The following is a 24,442-nucleotide window of genomic DNA, read 5'->3' as shown; positions in this document are numbered from 1 at the left end:
TTGCAGGACGTTTATGGTTATTAATGGGTTAATTGTGGGTGTTTCTGCACCTTTTTTATTAAATACAGGGCTGCAAATATGAACGTTGTCCTAAACCTGCACATATTACATCAGAATTATGATGATCGATGAGAAACGGGCGTGGACGTGTGTTTATAAATCATAAATATAGACCCACGTCAAACTCTTGTCACGATGAGCTCAGCGTCAGCGTTTCATTCAGTCTTCATTTACAAATACAATAAAATGCAATTTTATTGTTTGCTTATAACATGCAGTAGATCCTGTAATAAAGATTTATAGCCTAAACACCAGAGAACCAGAGAAAAAATGGGCTTGAAAATCCAAAGTTCATTTAAATAGCAACAAAACCCTGTGACGTTCACTGTATGGACAAAAGTATTGAGACGCCCCTTCTGTGCTGCCAGAATCATGAATTTAGGAACATCAACTAAGGTTTTCTTGACCAACGTCAGCCATACAAATGACTTTTTCCCCCAATTTTTCTCCCCCCTAATCTAGTCGTGTCCAGTTACCCTGATTGCTCCGCTATACTTATTCGACCCTTCACCGCTGACTGAGGACGCCTCTCACCTCTCAACTGACATGCGCCCCCTCCGGCACGTACAGTCAGTACAGGCTGCATTTTTCACCTGCACGAGTCGAGTTCATACACCGACGGGAATTGTGTACGGAGGGCCACATCCCCGTCAACATTATTCCTCAGTCCTGTGCAGGCGCCATCAGTCAGCCAGCAGGGGCCGCAGTCGCACCAGTTATGAGTACCTACGATCCGACTTTTTACCCCATGAACAACAGCCAATCGTTGCTCATGCCGACCCAGCCCAGTCGGAAGGCAGAGCTGAGATTTGACACGATGTATTCGACCCAGTGGCGAAACCTACAGCAGGTTGTTGTTGCTGAACCGCTGGATGTCTAAATGGTGCTCAGAAAACTGCATTGATTTTGTAGATAACTGGTCCACCTTTGAGGGAAGGCCTGGTCTTTTGAAGCGGGATGGTGTCCACCCCACGTGGGAGGGTGCTGCTCGCATTTCTTGCAGCATAGGTGACAGGCTTTACCACCGCGTTAGTGTAGCGGCAGATAGTGTTAAATGACTATCCAGAGCCAAGACCAGGCAGCAGACTAACAGGCCTAACCGACTGTCTGCGAGTCGCCATCGGACGTCACCCGGAATCCTTAGGTCACAAACCATTGAGACTGTGTCTGTTTACCGTGGCAGGTGTAAGCCAAAACAAAATCAAAAAGTATGTCATAATAACTTAATTAAAATTAATCTAAATGAGCATCATGAAAACCATAGTAAAGCTAAACTAAAGTTAGGACTTCTAAACATCAGGTCACTTGCATGCAAAACAGTAATTGTAAATGAAATAATTACAGATAATAGTCTTAGTGCACTTTGTTTAACTGAGACCTGGGCTAGACCTGATGAGTATCTAGGTTTAAATGAAGCATCTCCTCCGGGTTACAGTTATGAACATAAGTCACGTCTTAGCGGTCGTGGTGGAGGAATAGCCGCAATTTATGATAAAGACATAGGTCTCACTGTAAAATCAACTCCCATAACAAACTCGTTTGAAGTTCTTATCTCTGACATAACCAATAAATGTTCATCTGATAAAACTAGTATGTTTAAGCTGGTTACTGTTTATCGACCCCCTGGTCCTTACTCAGAATTTCTTAACGAATTTGCCGATTTTCTTTCTAAATTAGTTTTATCAACTAAGAAAGCTTTAATTGTTGGTGACTTTAATATCCATTATGAGGATAAATGTAATCCACTCAAAACTGCGTTTGATTCTATTTTAGAATCCTTAGGCATCACCCAAAATGTAACAGGACCCACTCACCGCTGTAAACATACCTTAGATTTAATACTTACTTATGGTATAAACATAGACAACCTGGAAATTGTACCACAGAATGACTTAATCTCTGATCACTCTCTACTAATTTATGAAGTGTCCCTGTCCAATAATATACAGCAACCGCATCGTTTTAAATATAAGCGCACTATTACATCTGCAACTGCAGCAGCGTTCATAAACTGCCTACCAGAATTACCAAATATACCAGCATCAGAACCTAAAGAACTAGATCAGGCAACTCAAAACCTAGAGACCGTACTGCGCACAACCTTAGATAACGTAGCCCCACTCAAAACTAAACTGATTAGGGAGAAAAAACTTGCTCCTTGGTACAATGACCACACATGCGCACTTAAACAAGCAGCACGGAAATTAGAACGCAAGTGGCGTCACACTACACTGGAAGTGTATAAGATTGCTTGGAAAGATGCTCTAACTGAGTATAAACATGCACTTATAAAAGCTAAATCTTTATATTATTCGTCCCTAATAGAGAAAAATAAAAACAATCCCAGATTCCTTTTTGAGACAGTGTCCAAATTAACTAAAAACGTTAATGAAACTGAATCTAATATACCGCCTGACTGTACCAGCGATGATTTTTTAAAATTCTTTAATGACAAGATAGAAAAAATACGACTTCAGAGTCAGAGTGTGTCACTTGCCAATGTTAAGTATGGACTCACTCCGAGCAGCATTGGTGATAATAGTAACGAGTTAATCCAACTAAATTCCTTTAATCCAATCTCCCAAAATGAACTAACTGTGTTGATTAAATCATCGAAGTCATCATCGTGTATACTCGATCCTGTTCCAACTCGTTTACTTAAAGATTTACTCCCAGCTATTGTAGAGCCCCTGCTTACATTAATCAATGCATCCCTTAGCCTTGGATATGTACCTAAATTGTTTAAAAGTGCTGTTATTAAACCCCTGATTAAAAAACCTAATCTTGATCCACATGTACTAGCTAATTATAGGCCAATTTCAAACCTTCCTTTTGTCTCTAAGATATTAGAAAAAGTAGTTTTCAAACAGTTATGTTCTTATTTGAATGAAAATTGTATTCATGAAAAATTTCAATCAGGATTTAGACCCAACCATAGTACCGAAACCGCATTAATTAGAGTAGTTAACGAGTTGTTAATGTCTTCTGATAATGGATGTGTCTCTTTTCTTGTTCTATTAGATCTTAGCGCAGCGTTTGATACGGTCGATCATAACATTTTACTGGAGAGGCTAGAAAATACAGTAGGTGTTAAAGGACTCGCACTCTCTTGGTTTAAATCATATCTGACTGACCGCTCTCAATTCGTTTATGTAAATAATAAATGCTCGGAAACTACAAAAGTAAAGTATGGTGTTCCACAGGGGTCGGTACTGGGACCGCTATTATTTACACTCTATATGCTTCCACTAGGTGAAATTATTCATAAACATGGCATAAACTTTCACTGCTATGCAGATGACACACAGCTGTATATATCAGCCAAACCAAATGATACTGACACAATCAGTAAGATAGAAGATTGTGTAAACGACATAAAAAACTGGATGTCATGTAATTTTCTTTTACTTAATTCAGATAAAACAGAGGTTTTACTTGTTGGCTCTAAAGCTGCAAGAGACAAGTTGTCTAACCTGGTGCTAAACTTAAACACGTTCTCTGTTACTCCCAGCCCAGATGTAAAAAACTTAGGTGTCACAATAGATTCAGATCTCTCATTTGATACACACATTAATAATATTACTAGAGTTGCTTTCTATCATTTGCGTAACATTTCTAAAATAAGAAATATACTATCTGTTAATGACGCCGAAAAACTGATCCATGCGTTTATAACTTCTCGGTTAGATTATTGTAATGCTCTTCTAACTGGATGCTCTGGTAGATCCTTAAACAAACTCCAATTAGTTCAAAATGCAGCAGCTCGAGTGCTAACTAGAACTAAAAAATTTGACCATATTACTCCTGTTCTATCGTCTCTACACTGGCTGCCAGTTAAATTTCGCATTGATTACAAAATACTTTTACTAACTTATAAAGCGCTACATGGTCTGGCTCCACAGTATCTGAGTGAACTTATTAATCACTACAGCCCAGCGCGTCCACTTCGTTCACAAGATGCAGGGTTACTTATAGTTCCTAAAATTAAAAAGATCACGGCTGGTGGAAGAGCGTTTTCTTACAAAGCTCCACAACTCTGGAATAATCTTCCTGCCTCTGTTCGGGATTCGGACACAGTCTCAATGTTTAAGTCTAGACTGAAAACATATTTATTTTCTCAGGCTTTTGATTAGTATAGACAAAGGCGCAGAGCTTGGGGGTTCTTGGTCATAGAAACTTGTGGTGATCAGGGATGTTGGGTTGCTGTCGTTCTGCCTCTCTTGTCCGATCACTCAGGTTTGGTGACGGTGGGGAGATGGGCGCTGATGTCCTGTGAAAGCCTTCATGACCTTGTTACCTGCTCGCTCTCCCTTTTAGTTATGCTGTAATAATTAGGGCTGCCGGAGTCTAAAACTCTCTGTAAAACTGTTTGTCAACTAGCATTGTACATTATTAACTACATTCTCTGTTGTTTTACCCCGAGGGCATTCTGATGGAAACCTGTTTACCCGCCGAGGTTAAGGATTAAAGTCGAGACTGCCGGGACAACGATGCTGCTCCTGTCAGATGTGACGGGTCTGGAGTAATTGCAACGACAAGAAATCACTATAGACTTTATTGAAGACTAGAGCGGATAACAACTCTATTATTATTTAATTGTTTATTTATCTATTTATTACCAGTTATGACTTTTAGATCATTTAATTCTGTGTTTGTATGATTTGTGTAAATCGTGTATTTATTTAAAGTTTCCTCCAGACCACCCAAGAAGGACCTGCTGAGTCTGGTTCCTCTCAAGGTTTCTTCCTGTAATTTTCAGGGAGTTTTTCCTTGCCACAGTCGCCCTCGGCTTGCTCAACAGGGGTTTTTGTATCTGTTGGTCCTGGATTTTGTAAAGTTGCTTTGAGACAATGTCTATTGTAAAAAGCGCTATATAAATAAAGTTGACTTGACTTGACTTGACTATTCCAAACCCCAACTCTGGTGTGCTAGCGTACTTTTTTACCGCTGCGCCACCTGAGCGGCTAAATGCCTTCATTTTGTCACAGACATAATTCCATGCTATGTGAGAAGCCCTCTCAGAGGAGTGGCTGCTGTTCTAGCTGAAAAGATCACACAGACGTCGCTCTGTTCTAATAAATGTCTATATCTATATCAATGCTGAACATGCCGAGGTTGAGAGAAGACCTATCATCACTGTACTGGAATAATCATAACACATTTATCAGAATTGTACAGAAGTGACGTGAGGAAACTGGCAGAGGGGATTTTCTCACGGTTCCTTCCTTCTATATTTCGTTTTGCTGAAGGGTACTGCAACCCCTACAGCTATTTTTTTATTACACGACCGCCAGTCCTGTTCATTTATGCACCAGCCAAACCTGTTGTACTGTTAATGGTGCCACTGACATTTTTCTACCCCAAGGAACTAACAGTACAGACCCACATCCACACAGTAAAGATGTTACCGGAGACAGAGCTCATACAAGTGCTGCAGTCCTTATCATGAGATTGGGGAGATCATGAGTTTGGGGAAGTGGGTATGACTAGACTTGGTGGAAAATTGGAAGAAAATGCATTTAAAAAATGGTCAGAACACATAATAGTGCACATATTGGCTGTGGCGTTTTAAAGCAGCTCGACTGACGACCAGAAGAAGGTTATCCTCCGTGAGAGCACTCTTCCTCATTTCAATCATTCTTTTACTCAGCATTTGCATCATGTAAAATTAGAACACTGTAAAAAAAGAGTAGTTTTAGTATCAAGGGTTTATTTTATGTGTAAACATGAGCTAAACATTTACACACGGTCACTTTATTATCTATACAAACAGACACAAAAACATCACAAAGCTAAAAAAAAAAGCTCCATAAATACACTCTTATATTTATATTAGTTTGCTAAGACTTGCCAGCTTTATAGACCTATAAGATCATAGGTAAGAAATGATCTGTATTTTAATTGAACAGGACGGGGAGGCTCGGGACATGAGGATTCTGGGTGTTCTAACATATTATTCTGTATTCTTTATTATAGAAGTAAAAATGACAAGTGGTTATAAGTGTTTTCTCCAGTCCATTAAAAAGAGAAACTCGCCTCTAAGCTTTGGCTAACAGAATACATCAGATTTTTTTAAGGAAAGGATGTTCGATTAAAGTCTGTACGTTTGTGCAAAAGTATCTGACACATTTTAGTGCAGTGAATTAAAAAATGGAAAATTCAAGAAGTTAGTAGCTCAGTGGTTAAAGTACCGGACTGGAAATGGGGAGGTCATTTAGCGTTTGCTTTTATTCATGTGACTTACAATTATCACTAAATACACTCACTTTCCTAACTGCTTATCCAATCAGGGTCGCACGGGGTGCTGGAGCCTATCCCAGCTTTTCAATGGGCGCAAGGCACACAGTAACACCCTGGCAAGGGCACCAGTCCATCGCAGGGCACACACTTACACATTCACCTATAGGGCAATTCAGTGTCTCCAATTAATCTGACTGCATGTTTTTGGACTGTGGGAGGAAACCAGAGCTCCCGCAGGAAACCCACACAGACATGGGGAGAACATGCAAACTCCACACAGAAAGGACCAGGACCTTCTTGCTGTGGCGACAGTGCTACCCGCTTAGCCACCGTGCCGTCACTAAATACAATTCGAACAATTGACGTTTAGGGCCTTGCTCAGGTGCCCAACAGTGGCAGCTTGGTGATGGTGGGGCTTAAACCGAAAATCTTATGATTACTGTTCCAGTACCTTAATCCCTAGGATACCCCTGCCTGGTTTAAGCTGGCACTGTTTGACCCTTTGTGTGAAAACCGCACCATGTCCAAACAAGTAAATCCGGCCCCGAACGCTTGTAAATAAGAGCTGAATTGATTCAGTAATACAGTGGACACATGAACACGGAAACACGAATCTTCCAGGATTAAATAGAGCTCAGACATTCAGAGCTCAGGTTACTAATGTAATTTAATCGTTTTTAAAAAAGTCTGGACAAATATGAGTAGCTATCGAGTGTTTTATCAGGAGCTGTTTATTAGGAGCTGATACGAGAGCATGAGTTACAGGTTATTACACGCTTCATACAGGCAAGACAGGGCAAGTTTATACAGCACGACCTAAAAGAGCTGCTAATTTATAACTGAATATGAGATCATGATCACTACAGTGATAAAATAAATTATTTAAGTACCTACAGCAAGGAAAGTTTACATTTAATCTAAACTATTCTTCCTTTTTAATTTAATTACAATCACTTGAATATGTCTTAAAAATCTAATAAATGTGAAGAATTATAATGAAAATGAGTTAAATAGAAACGTGACTTTTCAATAGTGTTTATTAAATAATTTTACATCATATTAAAGTTAAATTTACTCTCTCACATTAGTTCAGTTATACAAATATTTCCCTTTCTCGACTATGAACACGTGTCCTCATTAATCTTGACGTTATATGAGTGTGTGAGAGCTGCTTGCAGGACGTTCATAACCAAAGTAAACATGAGCGAGGCAGGATTAGACGTTTATGGTTATTAATGGGTTAATTGTGGGGGTTTCTGCACCTTTTTTTTATTAAATACAGGGCTGCATATATGAACGTGTGTTTATAAATCATAAATACAGACCCATGATGAATCACAAAGAGCCCGGTGTCAGCGTTTCATTCGGACCCTGTTCAGTCTTCCTCTACAAATACAATACAATGTTCTTTTACTACATGTCACTTCTGTTACTACATGCTGCATTTGTGTTTGCACGTAACATGCAGTAGATCCTGCAATAAAGATTTATGGCTCTTCATGTAAAACAAACTAACAGACAAACATTTAAAAGGAATTTTGCCATTGCAGAAAATACATGATATCAATTAAAAGGCTGCACTGCAGAACCACACTGGCATGATGGGTGCTTTAGCTTTATTAGTGGCATTTGTCCCTATAGCTGTGTGCCAGGCTGCTAAACAGCAGCAATAGATGAGCGATCGTCTCTGACTTTACATCTACAAGGTGGACCGACTAGGTAGGAGTGTCTAATAGAGTGGACAGTGAGTGGACACGGTGTTTAAAAACTCCAGCACGACACACTAACGCACCACCACCATGTCAGTATCACTGCAGTGCCGAGACCTGCTCTGTGGGGGTCCTGCTGACCATTGAAGAACAGGGTGAAAGCAGGTTAAAAAGGCATGTAGAGTAATAGATGGACTACAGTCAGTAATTGTAGAACTACAAAGTGCTTCTATATGGTAAGTGGAGCTGATCAAATGGACAGTGAGTGTAGAAACAAGGAGGTGGTTTTAATGTTATGGCTGATCGGTGTAATATAATATAACATAACATAATATCAGATACAAAATCTATTTATTTTCATAATAACGTTACTAAATCAACACACACTTGTTTGGATCACTAGTAAACCATGTTTATTAAAATCAAACCATTAATTAAATGCAGAAATTAGACACAGCTCTCAAGACTCTTCTGCATTCTTCTAGACTCCGTCTTCTAATCTTACATTATTATTACCTAATTACCAGGTGTTTTGCCTCTAGTATTTAACCACCTGTTTAAGACATGCTATAAGAACACGGGTCGGATCCTATACCATTCTAAATAGCTATGAAAGAATCTCACACCTACAGTTATTAGTGAAAATAATCAAGAATGTTGTGATACAGGGTTATCACCACTTTCTTGATTATTTGTTTAGCTAGACCAGTAATGACAGAGTTCTGATGAGGGTTGTTGGTTGAACTACTGAATTACTGAACCTGCACAACAGCTTTTTAATTGCATAAAGAAACACATTTCCAGTTACAGTCCAAACTCTACATAGCTCTATTGAGTCACGTCATTCATCATATTCATCATGATACTCACCCCTACTAAACACACCTCCCAACCTCTCTAAGAGTTCTTTCAGGACATAAACAAAATTGACGTCATATTATTTACCCTTATTTACCTTAGACATGAAGTTTAAGCCTGAAGTAACTTTAGATTTGTTACTAACATCTGAAGGATGTATTAATTACCAGGTCAAGATCTTGTTCTTTTATCTTCCATATTCGACCCATACTTAAGCTCTAAGAAGCTCAAACGCTTGGACTATATTATTATTATAATTATTATTATTATTATTGCACTGGCCTGATCTTTTTCTAGTTTTGCAGCCTCACAAACACAACACGCTCTGACCAACACATTTCTGCCGACTCTACCTACAAAGTTCTTTATGGTCTGACACCTCTCTAACACTGATTTACCCCATCATTACTCCTCCGTCCTTACCTAGGCGGTTCTAACTCACATCCATGGGTGCTAGACCTTTTTAAATTATAGCCCCAAAACTCTGGAATTCACCCCCCTCAGAATCGCTGCAACCATCTAATCATCTCGGCTTCCTAAACACAAAACGAGTCCACGGTGTACCTGAACCGACTCTACTCTCATTCACGAGTGTTTGAGGTTGGCTTTAACTGTTTGAACATGGTGCGGTTTTTACACAAACACCAACTAAGAAAACACACTGATACCACACAAGCGAGTTCCTGACAAACCGAACTGCTCATGAAAGAGCTCCGGTGAGTATTCATTTCCCCAGCATGTGATTGTACAGTTCAGTGCAAAAGTTTGCATACCCCTAAAAAATACAAAAACGGACCAGTAACAAGACAAAGACATTTTGTGCTTTAGGTTTTACTGCTGTTCTTTCATTACGAGCAACAATAAATTGTTTATAATTGTATAATAATATAAAGAAACACCACCTGACTCCTTTGCTGCACAATTTATCATTCTAAAGTTCTTTTAATTCTTCTCAGACAGGTATGGTACACTAATATACGGACAAAAGTATTTTTTAATTCATGTGTCTTAGCCACAGCGATTTCTAACAGGTGTAATACAGCAACCACATCACTTTGCCTGTCCTCTTCCAGCATGAAGAAGAGCTTGGTTTAAAGTCAAGTCAAGTCAAATTTATTTATATAGCACTCTTTACAATGGACATTGTCTCGAAGCAACTTTACAGAATCCAGGACCAACAGACCAAAAACCCCTACTGAGCAAGCCGAGGGCGAGAGCGGCAGGAAACACTCCCTTAAAATTACAGGAAGAAACCTTGAGAGGAACCAGACTCAGCAGGGACCTCCATCCTTCTTGGGTGGCAGAAACTCCAGCGTCCTGCACGGAGCCCTGACCTCAGCGCCACTCAACAGCTCTGGGATGACCCGGAACACCGACATCAGTGCCCAGCCATACAAATGCTGTCATTTTTTGACCGAATGGGCACAAATTCCCACGGACAAACTTCAAGGAAGAGGGACTGAGTGACTAGAAAGGATCACATTGAGATCACTCTATTTTAATAGCACTTGTTTTTTAAATTGGACGTCCAACCAGCTTGTGATCAGGTGTCCAAATACTTTTAGCCATAAAGTGTAGATGACAGACACTGTCGTCTTTAAATCAAGTCTGGATTCCTGTGGTGAACCTTCTTACTTTTCTTCTTTAAAAATCTGTGGATTTGTTATGACTTATTTTATGACCGTGTCTGATGAATGAATTATTATTACTATTATTATAATAGAGTTTATTATTATTATTTTATGAAAGTTGCAGGTTTAATCTGTATTTACATGTCCAACTATAATATTATAGTGTTTTGCCATTTGTTTTACCAATTGTTCATTATTTATTTATTTTTATTTTCAGTAACTCTTCATTCTGGTCAGGGTTGTGGTGGGTCTGACACTTGGCGCAGGGCAAAAGTGAATACACCCTGGACAGGGCGCCAATCCATTGCAATAACATCATGAACGTACAGCAGAATCTCTGTAATAAACACTTTGTATGTGAAATCTTTTCAAATCGTAGTTACACACCTCACAGCATTAAGAGTTCCATCTACATGTAACCTAATACCAAATAATGCTACAGTTCACACTGTAATTTGCTGTGCATGTTGATATAAAAGACCTAACGTTATGTCTGATACTCGTGTGCACCAGCTTACAGGTGACTCCGTCACATTTATAAAAAGAAACACAAATTCCAGTGAAAGTGCCCGGGTCAGTGTTATTTAAAGCCTGCATAAGTGTAAGATAAGTGAGTGACTGTGCTAAACGGGACAGGACTGCCAGATTGGGCTGTTTCACTCTAAACTGAAATAACATTTACAAACCCCCTTTCCAAAAAAGTTGGGACGTTTTGTAACATGCATTAAAAGCATAATCTGTAATGTGGTCATTCTCTTTCATCTGTCATCAGCTGATGAATGTAAAAAGAAAGAAATATTTGGTATTTTGTAAATATAAAAATGTCGAATTTGATGCCTGAAACACTCAAAAAAAAAAGTTGGGACTGAGGCGTGTTCTTATTAATGAGACTTTTTAATGCTTTGGGAACTGAGGACTCAAATTGCTCCTTTCTTGCTTGATATGAGACTTCAGCTGCTCAACCGTCCACGTTTGTCATCGTCTGATATATTTTTAATACTAGGCAGAGCTGGACTGCAGGCAGGCCAGTCAAGCACACGCACTCTGTGTCTACAAAGCCACACGCTTGCTGAAATAACCATGGACTTATCAGAGTTATCCTATATGCATGATGTTTATTCCATTTTCTCCATGTTATTCTGTGTTTGCCCTAAATGTATTGTTGTTACTCTGGATAGCCACTAATTTTGACCCATGTGACCCATGTTTATTCTAAATGAACAAGTTTTGAGAGTCTGTACTACACAAAATGGATGTGTGAGGGTGCAAAGCTGGGCTGTGCATCGATAAGACAAAGAACCGTGTTTATATTTATCACAAAAAATTAAACAAGACGATGAAATTGTAGAGCAAGCTGAGAATAGCTGAGTATAGAAGCCGCCTCAGAAATTAACTTTGAACACTTTGTCCAACTAGTAGCCTTGTGGGCTATCAATCAGAAGATTGTTGGTTTAAATCCAGGCTCTGCTATGCAGCAGAAAAATAATTAATTATATGACACATAAAGGCGTTCTTCTTCTTTGACCCTGAACCTCAAGATTTTTATTTATTTATTTATTAGTATTTTAATGTCATGTTTTACACACTTTGGTTACATTCATGACAGGACGAGTTTTTAATGGCAAACACAGTCATGGACAATTTAGGACCCGGACCTCTCCACCTGGGGATGAAACCCAGGACCTTCTTGCTGTGAGGCGACAGTGCTACCCACCGAGCCACCCCCTCAAAGTTTTAATCTGTTTTAGTTTAATGGTTTGTACTCGTTCATATCAATAAATGTGGCATTTTGAAAGAAACTGTGTGTTTGTGTGTGTGCCTGAAAGGGTTAAGCAATTCGCTTGCCCACAGTTTAGTCTTGTAGGAATGTGTGTTGGTGATATTTCTTAATCTGGCAACCCTCCCGAGTCTATTAGTCTCTTTAGCAAACGGGAGGGTTCTATCCACACACACACACACACACACTAAAATAGAGAAAGACTGAGGGTTATGGTTAAAGGGAGAGACGGATGCCCAGTAGCAACGACCATACCGTTATTTTACAGCTTGGCTTTAAAGGGGAAGAGGAGACATGGAAGTTGAAGCCGTGGAGAGAAACATGCCAGCGCTGCTACATCTATTCGCCTAGGACCGAGGACGGGGAGTCAGGTAATACGAAAAACCCCCATTTATACGTTAAGGTAGACTGACTGGAGACACGTCCGTCTTCCAACATGTGATCGCTAGAGTGCTTACCGTTGTTTTCTGACGCAATGTCTTCGGCTGTCAGTGAAGAAAATGTCCACTCGCCGCGGCGGTTCGGTCTTCTGAGCCCGGCTCTGAGCTCAATCTGAGGGTTCTCGCTGTCAGGGTTTGGCTGTCCGACTTGTTGGGTGGCAAAAGTAACTGTATCAGCGTACTGATAGTTTTCAATCAAAACTCCGGTCGCGTCCCAAAAGGCACTCTGTCGTACAGGATAGTGAGTCAGATTAGTACGCTACAGCGTGCACTTGAAACTAGTTTGGCACCCTAGTCAGGACAGACGTGTGCGGTTTGGGACGCAGCCTTTTGCCTAGGTGGTCGCGAGCTAAGAACAGGCCCTTCGCGCGTGACGGAACAGCAAAGGTAACTCGCCTTCGCTGAAATTCAAATTTTTTCAAAAAATAACGGTTATTAGTCTGACTGTAACGGTCACCGTCCTGTCAGCCTGGCCTCATCCTACTCGGTTATATCTATAAATGTGTTTTATTTTCATTTTAATGTTTTAATCCACTCTTTAATAGTAAAATTAAATCATTTATGATTATTTACCTGTTTTCCAACCAAGGTTATTTATTATAAGGATTCACAAACTATCAAAACTCATCAAGATATTTACAGTAGTGTCACAAAATTTCATTTCAATTTGAAGCACAAAAGTTGGTGCTGTTGGAAAAATGTAAATAATAACAGAACTCAATAATTTCCAGCCATTCTTTGGTGTAAATTTGATGTCCTCAACACATCCTAAAAATTTGGGACAGTCACAATTACCTTCCCTTTCAACGGTGTTCTGTAATTATTTGGCGACTAATGTCACCCACTGCTTCAGTCATGAAAGTGGGATATTTTAACTGCAGGCAGGCCAGTCTAGTACCCGCACTCTCTTACCATAAAGCCATTCGTTTAAAACAGGTTTGGTGTCCTCAACACGTCCCTAAAAACGTTGGGATAGAGTTATGTTTACTTTCCCTTTCAATGGTATTCTGTAATTATTTAGGAACTAATGTCACCCATTGCTTCAGTGGGATATTTTTAATTCTTGCTTGACGTAACACTTCAGCTACTCAACAGTTTGAGGTCTCCGCTGTCAAATATTGGGTTTCAGGTATGGGCAGGCCAGTCTAGTACCTGCACTCTTTTACCACAAAGCCATTAGTTGAAAACGTGGTTTGGTGTTGTCTTGCTAAGACAAGCAGAGATGTGCCTTGAAAAGACATTGCTAGATGGAAGGAAGAGTATGTTGCTCTTAGCTGCGTATGTAGTTTTCAGCTTTAAGGGTGCCTAACACACCTCTACACCATAACAGTCTTCAGCTTCTAAACTTCACATTGATAACAATAATAAAGAGAGTGTCCATTATTATAGCCCAGGAGAGTCTGCAACACTTCAGGAACTGGTGTCTACCCTCTTCCTAATTACTCGTGCCCCAGTGTGACGCATCCAATCCAGTCTGTAGACCAGGTGCATCTTCTCGTCCAGAATCGAGACAGGGGTCAACAAGGACCTTCAAACGTCCGTCATTATCTAATTGGTTTCCACCTCGTCTTTCAGCACCATTCAGTCAAGCTACTGATTACGGTCCTGTTCATTCTGGAAAGATTTGGAGAGAGACAGGACTGTCCCTCATGGAGCTACTGTGCTACTAAACGGCTGCTAGGTAGTCTGTAACCCCTGTGATAGTAGTGGTGTGTACCCGTACCCATATCATACCTTATTTAGATATTTTAGATTCCATCAAAGTGGAACGTTTCGGCGCACAAGACAAAAAAATTAATCTGAAAAGTTCTATTGGGCGCTTGGGGGGTGCGGTTGTCCAGGGTGCTAGCACATCAGTGCAGAGTTTGAATCCCAGTCAGAGCCAGTCAGACAGACGGGTGTCTGCACAGACAGCCTAGGGCTCTCAGTGCCTTAAGCCCAGATAATAAATAGGAGGAGTGCATCAGGGTTGCGGGCAAACAGTGTAAAAACACGTTAAGCTCTTTGGCAGGTCAAGGACTTGCACAATATTCTAAAATCCATATCCACAGCAGCGATCTTAAAAGCTTTTAAAAGCACTTGACTTGTTATGACTACTGGCGTTGAATCATCAGCAATCGTCGCTCTGGTGATTTATTTATTTATGTATTTTATTTTTTGCAGCCGATCTATTTCGTAGCCGAATTTTCCTCTCAACGCTCCAAAATTGAGGATAACGTCAGACAGAACTTCCTTATACTTGGGTGTCATCATGACTTCTCCCACATTACTCTAATATTCCCCTCATCAAGCCAAGCCAATAAGAAGCAGAAGTGGTTTCAGGCGTTGATTCCACAAACGGCTCCATTACAGCAGCGGGGACGGTGGTAGCTAAGTGCGTAGAGCTCTGGACTTTCAATCGAAAGCGGTCACCTTTGGGCCCTTAACCTTCTCGTCTCCAGGGGCGCCGTACCTCTGTACCTTTGCCCATCATGTTGGCAAACATGAAGTCCATGTCAGTTTCACTAGAAATCAGACGTGTTGACCGACGGGTTCTTCAGCCTGCGCTGTGCTGTCATCCGTACGTTCTTTCCAGTCTGATGCTTCTCTTTCGTCTTTCGTATCTACCACTAGGGTCGGGAACTGAAACTCGGCTTCAATTAAGAGCCAAACTCAAAACAGCAGGTAACGGGTACAAACTAAATTTCGGTTCTGCTTATCGCTTCCTAAACGCGAGGAAGTACGTATAGATCTGCCATCGCATGTCAATGTTACTACCTCAGTCTACAGTGTGAACAGTCAGACGTGTGGCTTCACTGTATAAAACTAAACGAGTGTGATACATGTGGGAACCCTGAAGTTCTCCATTATTCATTTATAGACCGCTGATTTTCCCTCAGAGGAACTGTTGGGGTGCATCTTAAGCATCTTGATTATTTACTTGCAGACATTTTGACCCTGTTGCTGCTCGGACGGACTTTTAGTTCTCTCAAGAGATGATCTGTACGATGTATGTTACAGTTTAATATTTACAGTACAATATTTAACGTTTAATTTAAGAGCTGATTCTGGTCTATTTACTTTGTGATTGTTTAGTTAACACTTAATAAAGATATATTTGGTAGCTAAACATTTGACCGTTTAATAAAACTCGATAAGAACAGGAACTGATAAGCAGAATCGGAGTCGGAATCGCTAAAATACAAACAATACCCAACACTGTTGCTTCCCGTTTCCAATGATTTAAGTCTCTGTTAATTCAGCGTTCAAGTACGTCTAGTTTATAATCTTTTTTAATTTAGTTTTTTAAGTACAACCCCAAATCAGAAAAAGTTGGGACAATATGGAAAATGCAAATAATAAAAACACAGAGTTTCTTTCATTTACTTTGACTTTTACTTCATTGCAGACAGGATGAAGCTGAGATATTTCATCTTTTATCTGCTCAACTTCATTTCATTTATTAATAAACATCCATTCCTGCATTTCAGACCTGCAACACATTCCAAAAAAAGTTGGGACAGTAAAGAATTTATCACTTTGTAATGTTTTCACCACTTAAAAGAGGTTTTGGCACCGAGGAGACCAAGTGATTTAGTGTTTCAGCTTTTGTTTTGTCTCGTTCTTTATCTTGTGGAACTTTATTAACGTCCGCTGCTGTTGAACCAAAACATAAATGGCCTTCACGCTAACCAATATTTTAAGTTAGTAATATTCTAAATGAGTAAACTGACCTTGTTGTGTCCAATAGTGAAAGAATTTTGCAAGTTGATCAACATTTGATGAACAAAGTCTTGAGCAAAGGTCCAGATTACAGTCAAGCAAACATTCAGACCTACAATTAAAAAATAATTGATAAACATTTCAATTTACAGCAGTACCTTGTAACTCAACGTCCCCTAAACTCAAAATCTTTGAAACTCAACGCCCTTCGTCGAGAAATTTGTACTCTTAAACCTAAATTCAAATTAACAAGGAACAGACACTTTGTTCAGCGCTCGGCTTGAGCGGTAAAACGTCATCAAAGTTTGAATCTGAGCTGCATAATCTGCATTAGTGTGGAATAAGCGTCAGATCCAGGGTTACAGCTCCACATGTATCTGTGTTTATCTGGATTCTCCTCCCTGTTTCACTTTTAAACTTCTCGAGCTTCTGAGTAATGGTGAGAATCAGAATCAGCTTTTTATATTAGATTTGTGTTATTTTCAGTGTTTAAGTGTCAAAAACAACCTCATTATTTTACATGAGCCATTAACAGGTTTCCCAAACATCCTTATGGGAGAAAAAATACCTCGAAACTCAACGTCTTTAAAACTCAGCCAGAACCAACTGATGTCCAGCTTCAAGGTACGGCTGTATTTTGACAGCTCGGATCCCAAATCGTCCAACCTGCCTCAAATACACCAAAGAGAGACGAGAACCACACGTACCTGGAACTGTAAATGAATCGCTCAACCAAGGAAAACACAAGAGCAGTCCTAAACTTTATTGTAGCTATTTGTATGATAAGCACATGATTGGTTCGATGATTGAAGCGTTCATAATGAATAAAAACCCCACAAACGTTTATGCCGTGTTTAAAAACAAGAACCAACAAGAACTGTCGGTGTTGCGGCGTATAATCCCAGCCTGCTGCTTCATCACACCTTCAGGTCCAAACTGAACTTGAACTGAAGCTTGAACTCAGCTTATTTTTTTGCTGAATAAAAGCCCTCTGGAGAAATAATAATAATACCGGTCCGGTTAGTTCCAAACCACAGAGCGGGTAAGAAAAATCCCCTCTCATCTCTGCGGTGCTGTTGGCCGTCCAGTGTCCACACAGACATGTTCGGGTATGTCTGAGGGATTGATGGCCAAAGCTCTGTGATTGGGGTATCCTGTCCTAGGGCAGTTGTATCCTAGCGGTTAAAGTACTGTAATCGAACGGTTGCTGGTTCAAGCCCCACCACTGACAGGTTGCCTCTGTTGGACCCTTGAGCAAGGCCCTTAACCATTGATTGCTTAGACACAGTTCTGTAAATCGCTTTGGATAAAAGTGTCTGCTAAATACACAAAATGTAAATGTATTCCTGACTTGCATTTTGTATTATCCGGTGGAGCCGGACTCTCTGTGACCCTGATCTGCACCCTAGCCTGTAATTATCAGGGGTGTACATGGATAGAAATATCGGTACGCCCGTTCTAATGTTTGAATTCATGTGTTTCAGGCACAACAGTTGCAAAAAGGTGTAATAAATTGATCATCAGCCGTTCAGGTGGCGCAGCGGTAAAAAGACACGCTGCAACCAGAGCTGGATTCTGAGTACGTGGTATCGAATCCAGCTCCGCTTCACCGGTTCGAAGCTGAGCGGCTGTATGAGCAACGATTGGCCGGTTGCTCAGTTGGGGGGCGGGACAAAGAACCGGATGTGGGTCTCTCTCTGTCAGAATGCGATTACGACCTCTTTAGAGATGACGGCTGATTAGAGGTGCCTGCACAGAGATGAGGAAGAGCGCCCTTAGGGTGTGTCTCTCCGCATGCAACGCTAGGTGGCGCCAAACTCATCAATGTGTGGGTGGCAAAAATGCATCCGGCTGCTGCTCATGTTTCGGAGGGGATACGGGTTAGCTTCGATCTCCTCGGTCAGGGCGGGGTTCGGATTCAGATTCCCACAGACATACTCCAAATTCTTGTGAGAAGCCTTCTGTTGAGAAGAGCGTCTGTTAATCTGGCTGAGGGATCACTCAGAGCTCGCTCTATTTTAATAGCATTTGTCCCCATGCCCATCAGAAACGACCGGGACGAGCCTCGGGGTGTGCCGCAGCCATCCGCTCGGCTCTGTGCGGCCGTTTGTTTTTGTTTTGTTGTTTAGTAATTGGCACCATTACATCATGTTATGAACGAGCGTGGTTTAACGAGTCAGGGTTCATGTTCTTACCTGCCTTTGTGCTTCAGGTGCAGATTATTTCTGCACAGCTATCAGTACTTCAGCTCAGCGTGAAGCTCAAACAGCGTGTTCATATCATTCATAAAATTAATACCACCTCCTCGGTTCTACACTCACTGTCCATTTTATCAGCTCCACTTACCATATAGAAGCACTTTGTAGTTCTACAATTACTGACTGTATTCCATCTGTTCCCTTTCATGCTGTTCTTCAATGGTCAGGACCACCACAGAGCAGGTATTATTTAGGTGCTGGATCATTCTCAGCACTGCAGTGACACTGACATGGTGGTGGTGTGTTAGTGTGTGTTGTGCTGGTATGAGTGGATCAGACACAGCAGCGCTGCTGGAGTTTTTAAACACCTCACTGTCACTGCTGGACTGAGAATCGTCCACCAACTAAAAAAATATCCAGCCAACAGCGCCCCGTGGGCAGCATCCTGTGACCACCGATGAAGGTCTAGAAGATGAGCGAATCAAACAGCAGCAATAGATGAGCGATCGTCTCTGACTTTACATCTACAAGGTGGACCGACTAGGTAGGAGTGTCTAATAGAGTGGACAGTGAGTGGACACGGTGTTTAAAAACTCCAGCAGCGCTGCTGTACACAACACACACTAACACACCACCACCATGTCAGTGTCACTGCAGTGCTGAGAATGATCCAGCACCTAAATAATACCTGCTCTGTGGTGGTGTGATTTTTACGACGCTGTTGATAAAAGCGTCTGCAGAACTCAGTCGGTGTAAATCAGTCGCAGAACAAACAAGCCGCCGTTTTAAAGCTCGTAAATCTCAAACGATTCGCCGTTATCTGTAAGGTACCACATGCACTCACGCCGGCTTTGTTTTATTCCCTTTGTTCTGCTCATTGTTGGTGTTTGGCTCGTGTTCCATGAGTCTCGGACCTTCAGTTCTCGCCGTGTATAAATGCGGATGAACCTCGTTCATCACAACACACAGGCGATCATTTAGTAACGAGTCCGCAAGAAGTACAGACGACCTCTGCAAAAACGATTTCATAATATCATTATATAATTCATAATATAGAGATTCTGCTGCAGATCGTTTACCTACATCAACTCACATAGAAATGACAATGAAGTTGCAATTTTTTGAGGGAAGTTGAGAAAAATCCCCCTGCTGCATTTGATGCTGAATTTGCTGCTGCTACACCTAACCCAAAAATTTAATCAGGTGGGACGTCTAGGAAAGTGTTCGTGAAAGAGTGACCGAGCAAACACCCGATCGCTATTTAAAGTATTTTTAGAGTTTAAAAACCAGTTTGGCTTGTGAACGTCATGGGGTGTGGGTGCTCCAGCGCGGGCGAGATGGAGCGATTTTTACGTGCCTCACGTCTTCGTTTGCTCGTTGCTCAATACCTGGCCGTGATGCACCGACGGGTTTTTACGTTCTGAAAGAATCCTAGATGAAGTGAATGAACGGTACCCGGGCGTCAGATTTTTTGGCACTGACTCGCGGCGCGATGTTCCTCTCCTGTGCGCAGGCCGAGCAGCGGACGGTACCATGTGAATGACCGAGGATCATGAAGCCCACACACAAGCTGCTGTTCGTCCTGTGCTCCATTATGGTCGTGGTCTTCATCTACTACTCCTCCCTCAAGCTGCACTTCACCTTTTGGAGACACAAAACACGTGAGTCGTGCTCTGTTCCCCTTTATTGTCTTCTCGCTCCTGATAAGCTCCTGGCTCTGTCAACACGCGCCGCTCAGCTCGACGGCCGTCTGATAAATGATTCAACTGTTCCTGGAAGGATCGTCTGACCTGTGTGGGAATTTATTCTTCTAATTAGATATTCACAGCAAACACGGGAGCATTTTAACATCAAAAAATGTATGAAGCTTTTTTAAATAGTATGAGTTTATCTGAGTGTTTATTATGTTTATTATGCTGGGTTCGATCCCCAGGCGGGGCGGTCCGGGTCCTTTCTGTGCGGAGTTTGCATGTTCTCCCCGTGTCTGTGTGGGATTCCTCCGGGAGCTCCGGTTTCCTCCCAACAGTCCAAAAACATGCAGTCAGGTTAATTGGAGACGCTGAATTGCCCTAATGGTGAATGGGTATGTGTGTGCCCTGCGATGGACTGGCGCCCCATCCAGGTTGTTACTGTGTGCCTTGCGCCCATTGAAAAGCTGAGTTAGGCTCCAGCACCCCTCACCCCGCGACCCTGATTGGATAAGCGCTTAAAGTAAGTGAGTGAGTGCATGTGTTTGAATGGAAGCTACCAGTTTGGGCAGTAATAGCTCAGTCAGTATAGGTCTATCTATAGGTCTATCCTTCAAAATGTTGTGGGTTTGAATCCCAGCTCGGCCCTTCAGCGAGACCCTTAACCCTCTCGGCTCCAGGGGCGCCGTACAATCACTGACCCTCCCCTCCGACCCCAGCTTCCTTCTATTCCTTCCAGCTTCTGTAAATGTAAAAGTATATGGACAAAAGTATTGGGACACCCCTTGCAATCTATGAATCTATGTGTATTAGCCACAACAGTTGCTAACAGGTGAAATAAATCAGTTATATGAGAGAAATGACATGCTTCTGACTTTGCAGCAACAGTTTAGGGAAGGACTTTCCTGTGTCATCAAGCAAGCTCTATAACTCCAGACACCCGGCAATTACCCGTAGCACATACGTAGGTAGACCAGCACTGATGTCACACTGTCTCGTATTATTATTATTATTGTTATTAGAACAGCTTGCGAAATGTAACCTGTCACGTTTATATGAGATCATGATCTTTCCACAAGCATAATTTTATGTAGTAACTTGTCCTGCAGGACGCATCAGCAGCTTCGCTGTGACGATATGGGCCGAAGTATTTCGGGCAGTGACAGTTTTTACTATTTCGGGAGGGATTTTAACAAGATTCTGGAGTGTGCCTGTGGGAATTTATGCCTATTCGGTCAAAACAATGCTTACACGGTCAGGCATCCGTGTTGAGAGAGACGGTCATGCTCACCTAGCAGTCAATGCTCCAGATCAGCAGGGTTGAAGGTCACAGCACTGTAGCGTTCCTTTAAACCAGACCATGTATTTATCAAGTACGCTTTGTGCACAAGGGAACGGTCACGCCGGAGGAAGGGGAAATAGCCTTCCCTAAACTGTTGGTACACATTCTGATGCATTTCATACATTTTACCCAATTGATTTTATACATCTGATAGGAATGGGTGTTTAGAATATCTAAATTCAGTAATAAGAAGGGGTGTCCCAATACTTTTGACTATATTGCTCATTCTTCACCTTCAGCTTTGACTACCGGTGCCTTATAAAGTGTTTATAAAACTTATAAAAAGGGTATTTTACCTAAACATCTGTAAGTTGTAGCTTAGTGGTCAAGGTACTGGTCTACTAATCGAAAGGTTGCTGGTTCAAGCCCCATTACTGCTAGGTTGCCACTGTTTGGCCCTTAACCCTCAATTGCTTAGACTGTATACTGTAAGTTGCTTTGGATTAAAGCAGGGGTGGGCAATTAAATTTTCGAAAGGGCCACATAAGAAACTGGGACTGTTGTGGAGGGCCGGACCAATAAGGTGAACTTAATTCTGCTCAATATTAGTTAAGGGCCAGCAGCAACCTGGCGGCGGTGGGGCTTGAACCAGCGACCTTCTGGTTACTAGTCCAGTACCTTAAGCGCTGGGCTACAACTGCTCACTCTTTATTAAAAGCAGTAAATTGTGCAGTTCTAATAAGTTGTTAATGTTTAGATGTTACAATCAGACAATTAGAAGTAACATCAACATTATTTTACTATTTAAACAAACAACTGCAAAAAAAACAAAAAACAAATGTGAACAAAATGTGCAGTAACAAATGGTTTTAAACTTTACACTATTTAGTTTGGAGTTTAATTACCTCATTTGTTTTTCAGTCCTTTGTTGTTGTTGGATATTCTTATTAAAATCACTAAGCTGGTCCTGACTGCTTCAGTTCTGGTTGTGTTAAACTTTATATAAAGTCCTTGTTGCTCTTGCAGTTTAGTTAGAGAAGCTTCGTTCATGTTCTTATTTCTCTGTTTAGTACCATAACAGCGATTTAAACCATAAATTGTGATCCTTAAACAGCTTTACACCTGACTTCAGTTAATAAATACTTCAGAAGTTCACGTCTTGTTAAAAACTCCACCGTCAAACTCGGTTCTGTTTGCAGCTGACGCGAAACACGAAAACGAAACTTGCGGATATTTAAAGACACAGCGCTCCTGTCAAAAACAATCCTGTTATATTGCATGTATTGCATGATGTACATTTATTTACGTCTAATTTTTAATTGCCACGAACCTCATGCGGGCCGGTTGGGGATGGGCCGTACAATGCCCAGGTCTGGATTAAAGCGTCTCCTAAATGCCGAAAATGTAAATATAACGTGAACGTCTATAAAGTTGCTGTACTGCTGCTTGACCACCAGAGGGAGCAAGAGAACAATGAATTAGATTTAGAGATTTAGTCAAACCCGAAGCCTGCGAGCACTCCCGGGGTTAATACGTACACTAATTACTGACCTGTACTCTGTCCAGCGGGCTTCATATTCTCACACACTTTATTTTGAGGAGAGGTTTTGTGGTTTGAACTTAAAGCGCACAGGTGCTGGAGGTGAGGTGAGCACGGCGTGAAGAACCAGGCCCTGATTGAACACACACTGAATCTGTTCATGAGAAAAACCTGAATGGAAGCAAACAAATTCCAGAGAAAAAAAAGCCTAAATATGGGAATAAAGTGTGTGTTTTTTCTGCTGTTTGGCTGTAGGAATGACAGTGGGTCTGGTTTTGAGTCCTTGCGTAATGTTTTGGAATAAATAATGCCAGTGCCAGTCGCTCCAGGCCCTTCACTACCAGTGTGTTTGATGACGAAGTTCACAGAGAAACTACAGAGATGAAGAACTCAGATTTTATTTGATGTTTCACTGTAGGAAAAAGCACAAGAGTGAAATAATCAGAATATTAAAGACCTGGGGTCCGATAGAACTGGCACGTCTGTGGGCACTTCAAAGTATCTGTCAGAGGTACCAGAAGTACCAGCGTAACGAGTCTGTTTAGCATTTTACTAATATTTTATCTTTTTAAAAAATATATAGCCTGGCTTTTGGCCACCCCACCCTGAGAACGCTGGTCAGGGTCACGGTGGGTACGTCTAATCCGCATCTAATAGATCCCTCACAATCACATACATCTGATCGACATCTAATAGATCCCTCACGTAATATTAATAATAATTAATATTACATAATAATAATAAAAAATAAATAATAATTTAAATGACAAGTTATAATTCATCATTTGTAATTTTATTATTATTATTAAATTAGGATAAAATTTATTGGTGTTCATATTTTTTAATTAATAATTATTTATAGTATTTTAATTATTGTTAAGTTTATTATATATTATTATGGTTATTAGTTTTAATTTTTAATATGTTTATTTTTGTGTATTATTTTTATTACTTTACTATTAATAATTTTAATTGTTTATAAAACAATTAATTGTTGTAATAATTGCTTGATTGTTATTTTTTATTAGCATTATTAACTTTATCATTTTATTTTTATTAATATTAAATCATTGTTACTACTATTGTTCTCATTATTGATAATATATTTTAAAAATTTAAAAAGTGTCACTATTATAATAATATATTTAAAATTATTAGAATTGTATTATTAATTTTATTATTATTACATATATTATTATTATATATTATTTTAGCACCGTGCTGGCTGCAGGTTTGTGTGTTAGATGTTTATAAGTGAATATAAGTGAGGCGCTCGTCATGTGCTTTTCTTAGACCTTTATTTTATTCGGTGTGTGT

At 40.6% G+C, this 24,442-nt stretch overlaps 1 protein-coding gene and 1 long non-coding RNA gene across 8 annotated transcripts in view; one reads left to right on the top strand and one right to left on the bottom strand.

The window, feature by feature from the left end:
* LOC134302447 (uncharacterized) overlaps positions 1-13,054 on the bottom strand; it is a 29,826-nt gene extending 16,772 nt beyond the window's left edge. For 2 of the 3 annotated variants that reach the window (XR_010007533.1, XR_010007534.1), the window contains exon 1: positions 12,734-13,054. This is a non-coding gene — a long non-coding RNA (uncharacterized LOC134302447). Of the gene's footprint in view, positions 1-7,625; positions 7,687-12,733 lie in introns of all 3 variants that reach the window. The other variant, XR_010007532.1, reaches the window with a different exon arrangement.
* st3gal3b (ST3 beta-galactoside alpha-2,3-sialyltransferase 3b) overlaps positions 12,432-24,442 on the top strand; it is a 54,254-nt gene continuing 42,243 nt past the window's right edge. For 4 of the 5 annotated variants that reach the window (XM_062987553.1, XM_062987551.1, XM_062987552.1 and 1 more), the window contains exons 1-2: positions 12,432-12,646; positions 20,129-20,276. In XM_062987553.1, the coding sequence (XP_062843623.1) occupies positions 20,168-20,276 (109 nt within the window). In that variant the 5' untranslated portion in view covers positions 12,432-12,646; positions 20,129-20,167. Of the gene's footprint in view, positions 12,647-12,956; positions 13,103-20,128; positions 20,277-24,442 lie in introns of those variants that run through there. The other variant, XM_062987550.1, reaches the window with a different exon arrangement.

The sequence above is a fragment of the Trichomycterus rosablanca genome, chromosome 25 (genome assembly GCF_030014385.1).
Source record: "Trichomycterus rosablanca isolate fTriRos1 chromosome 25, fTriRos1.hap1, whole genome shotgun sequence".
NCBI classification, from domain to species: Eukaryota; Metazoa; Chordata; class Actinopteri; order Siluriformes; family Trichomycteridae; genus Trichomycterus; species Trichomycterus rosablanca.
This window is presented reverse-complemented; position numbering and strand designations above follow the sequence as displayed.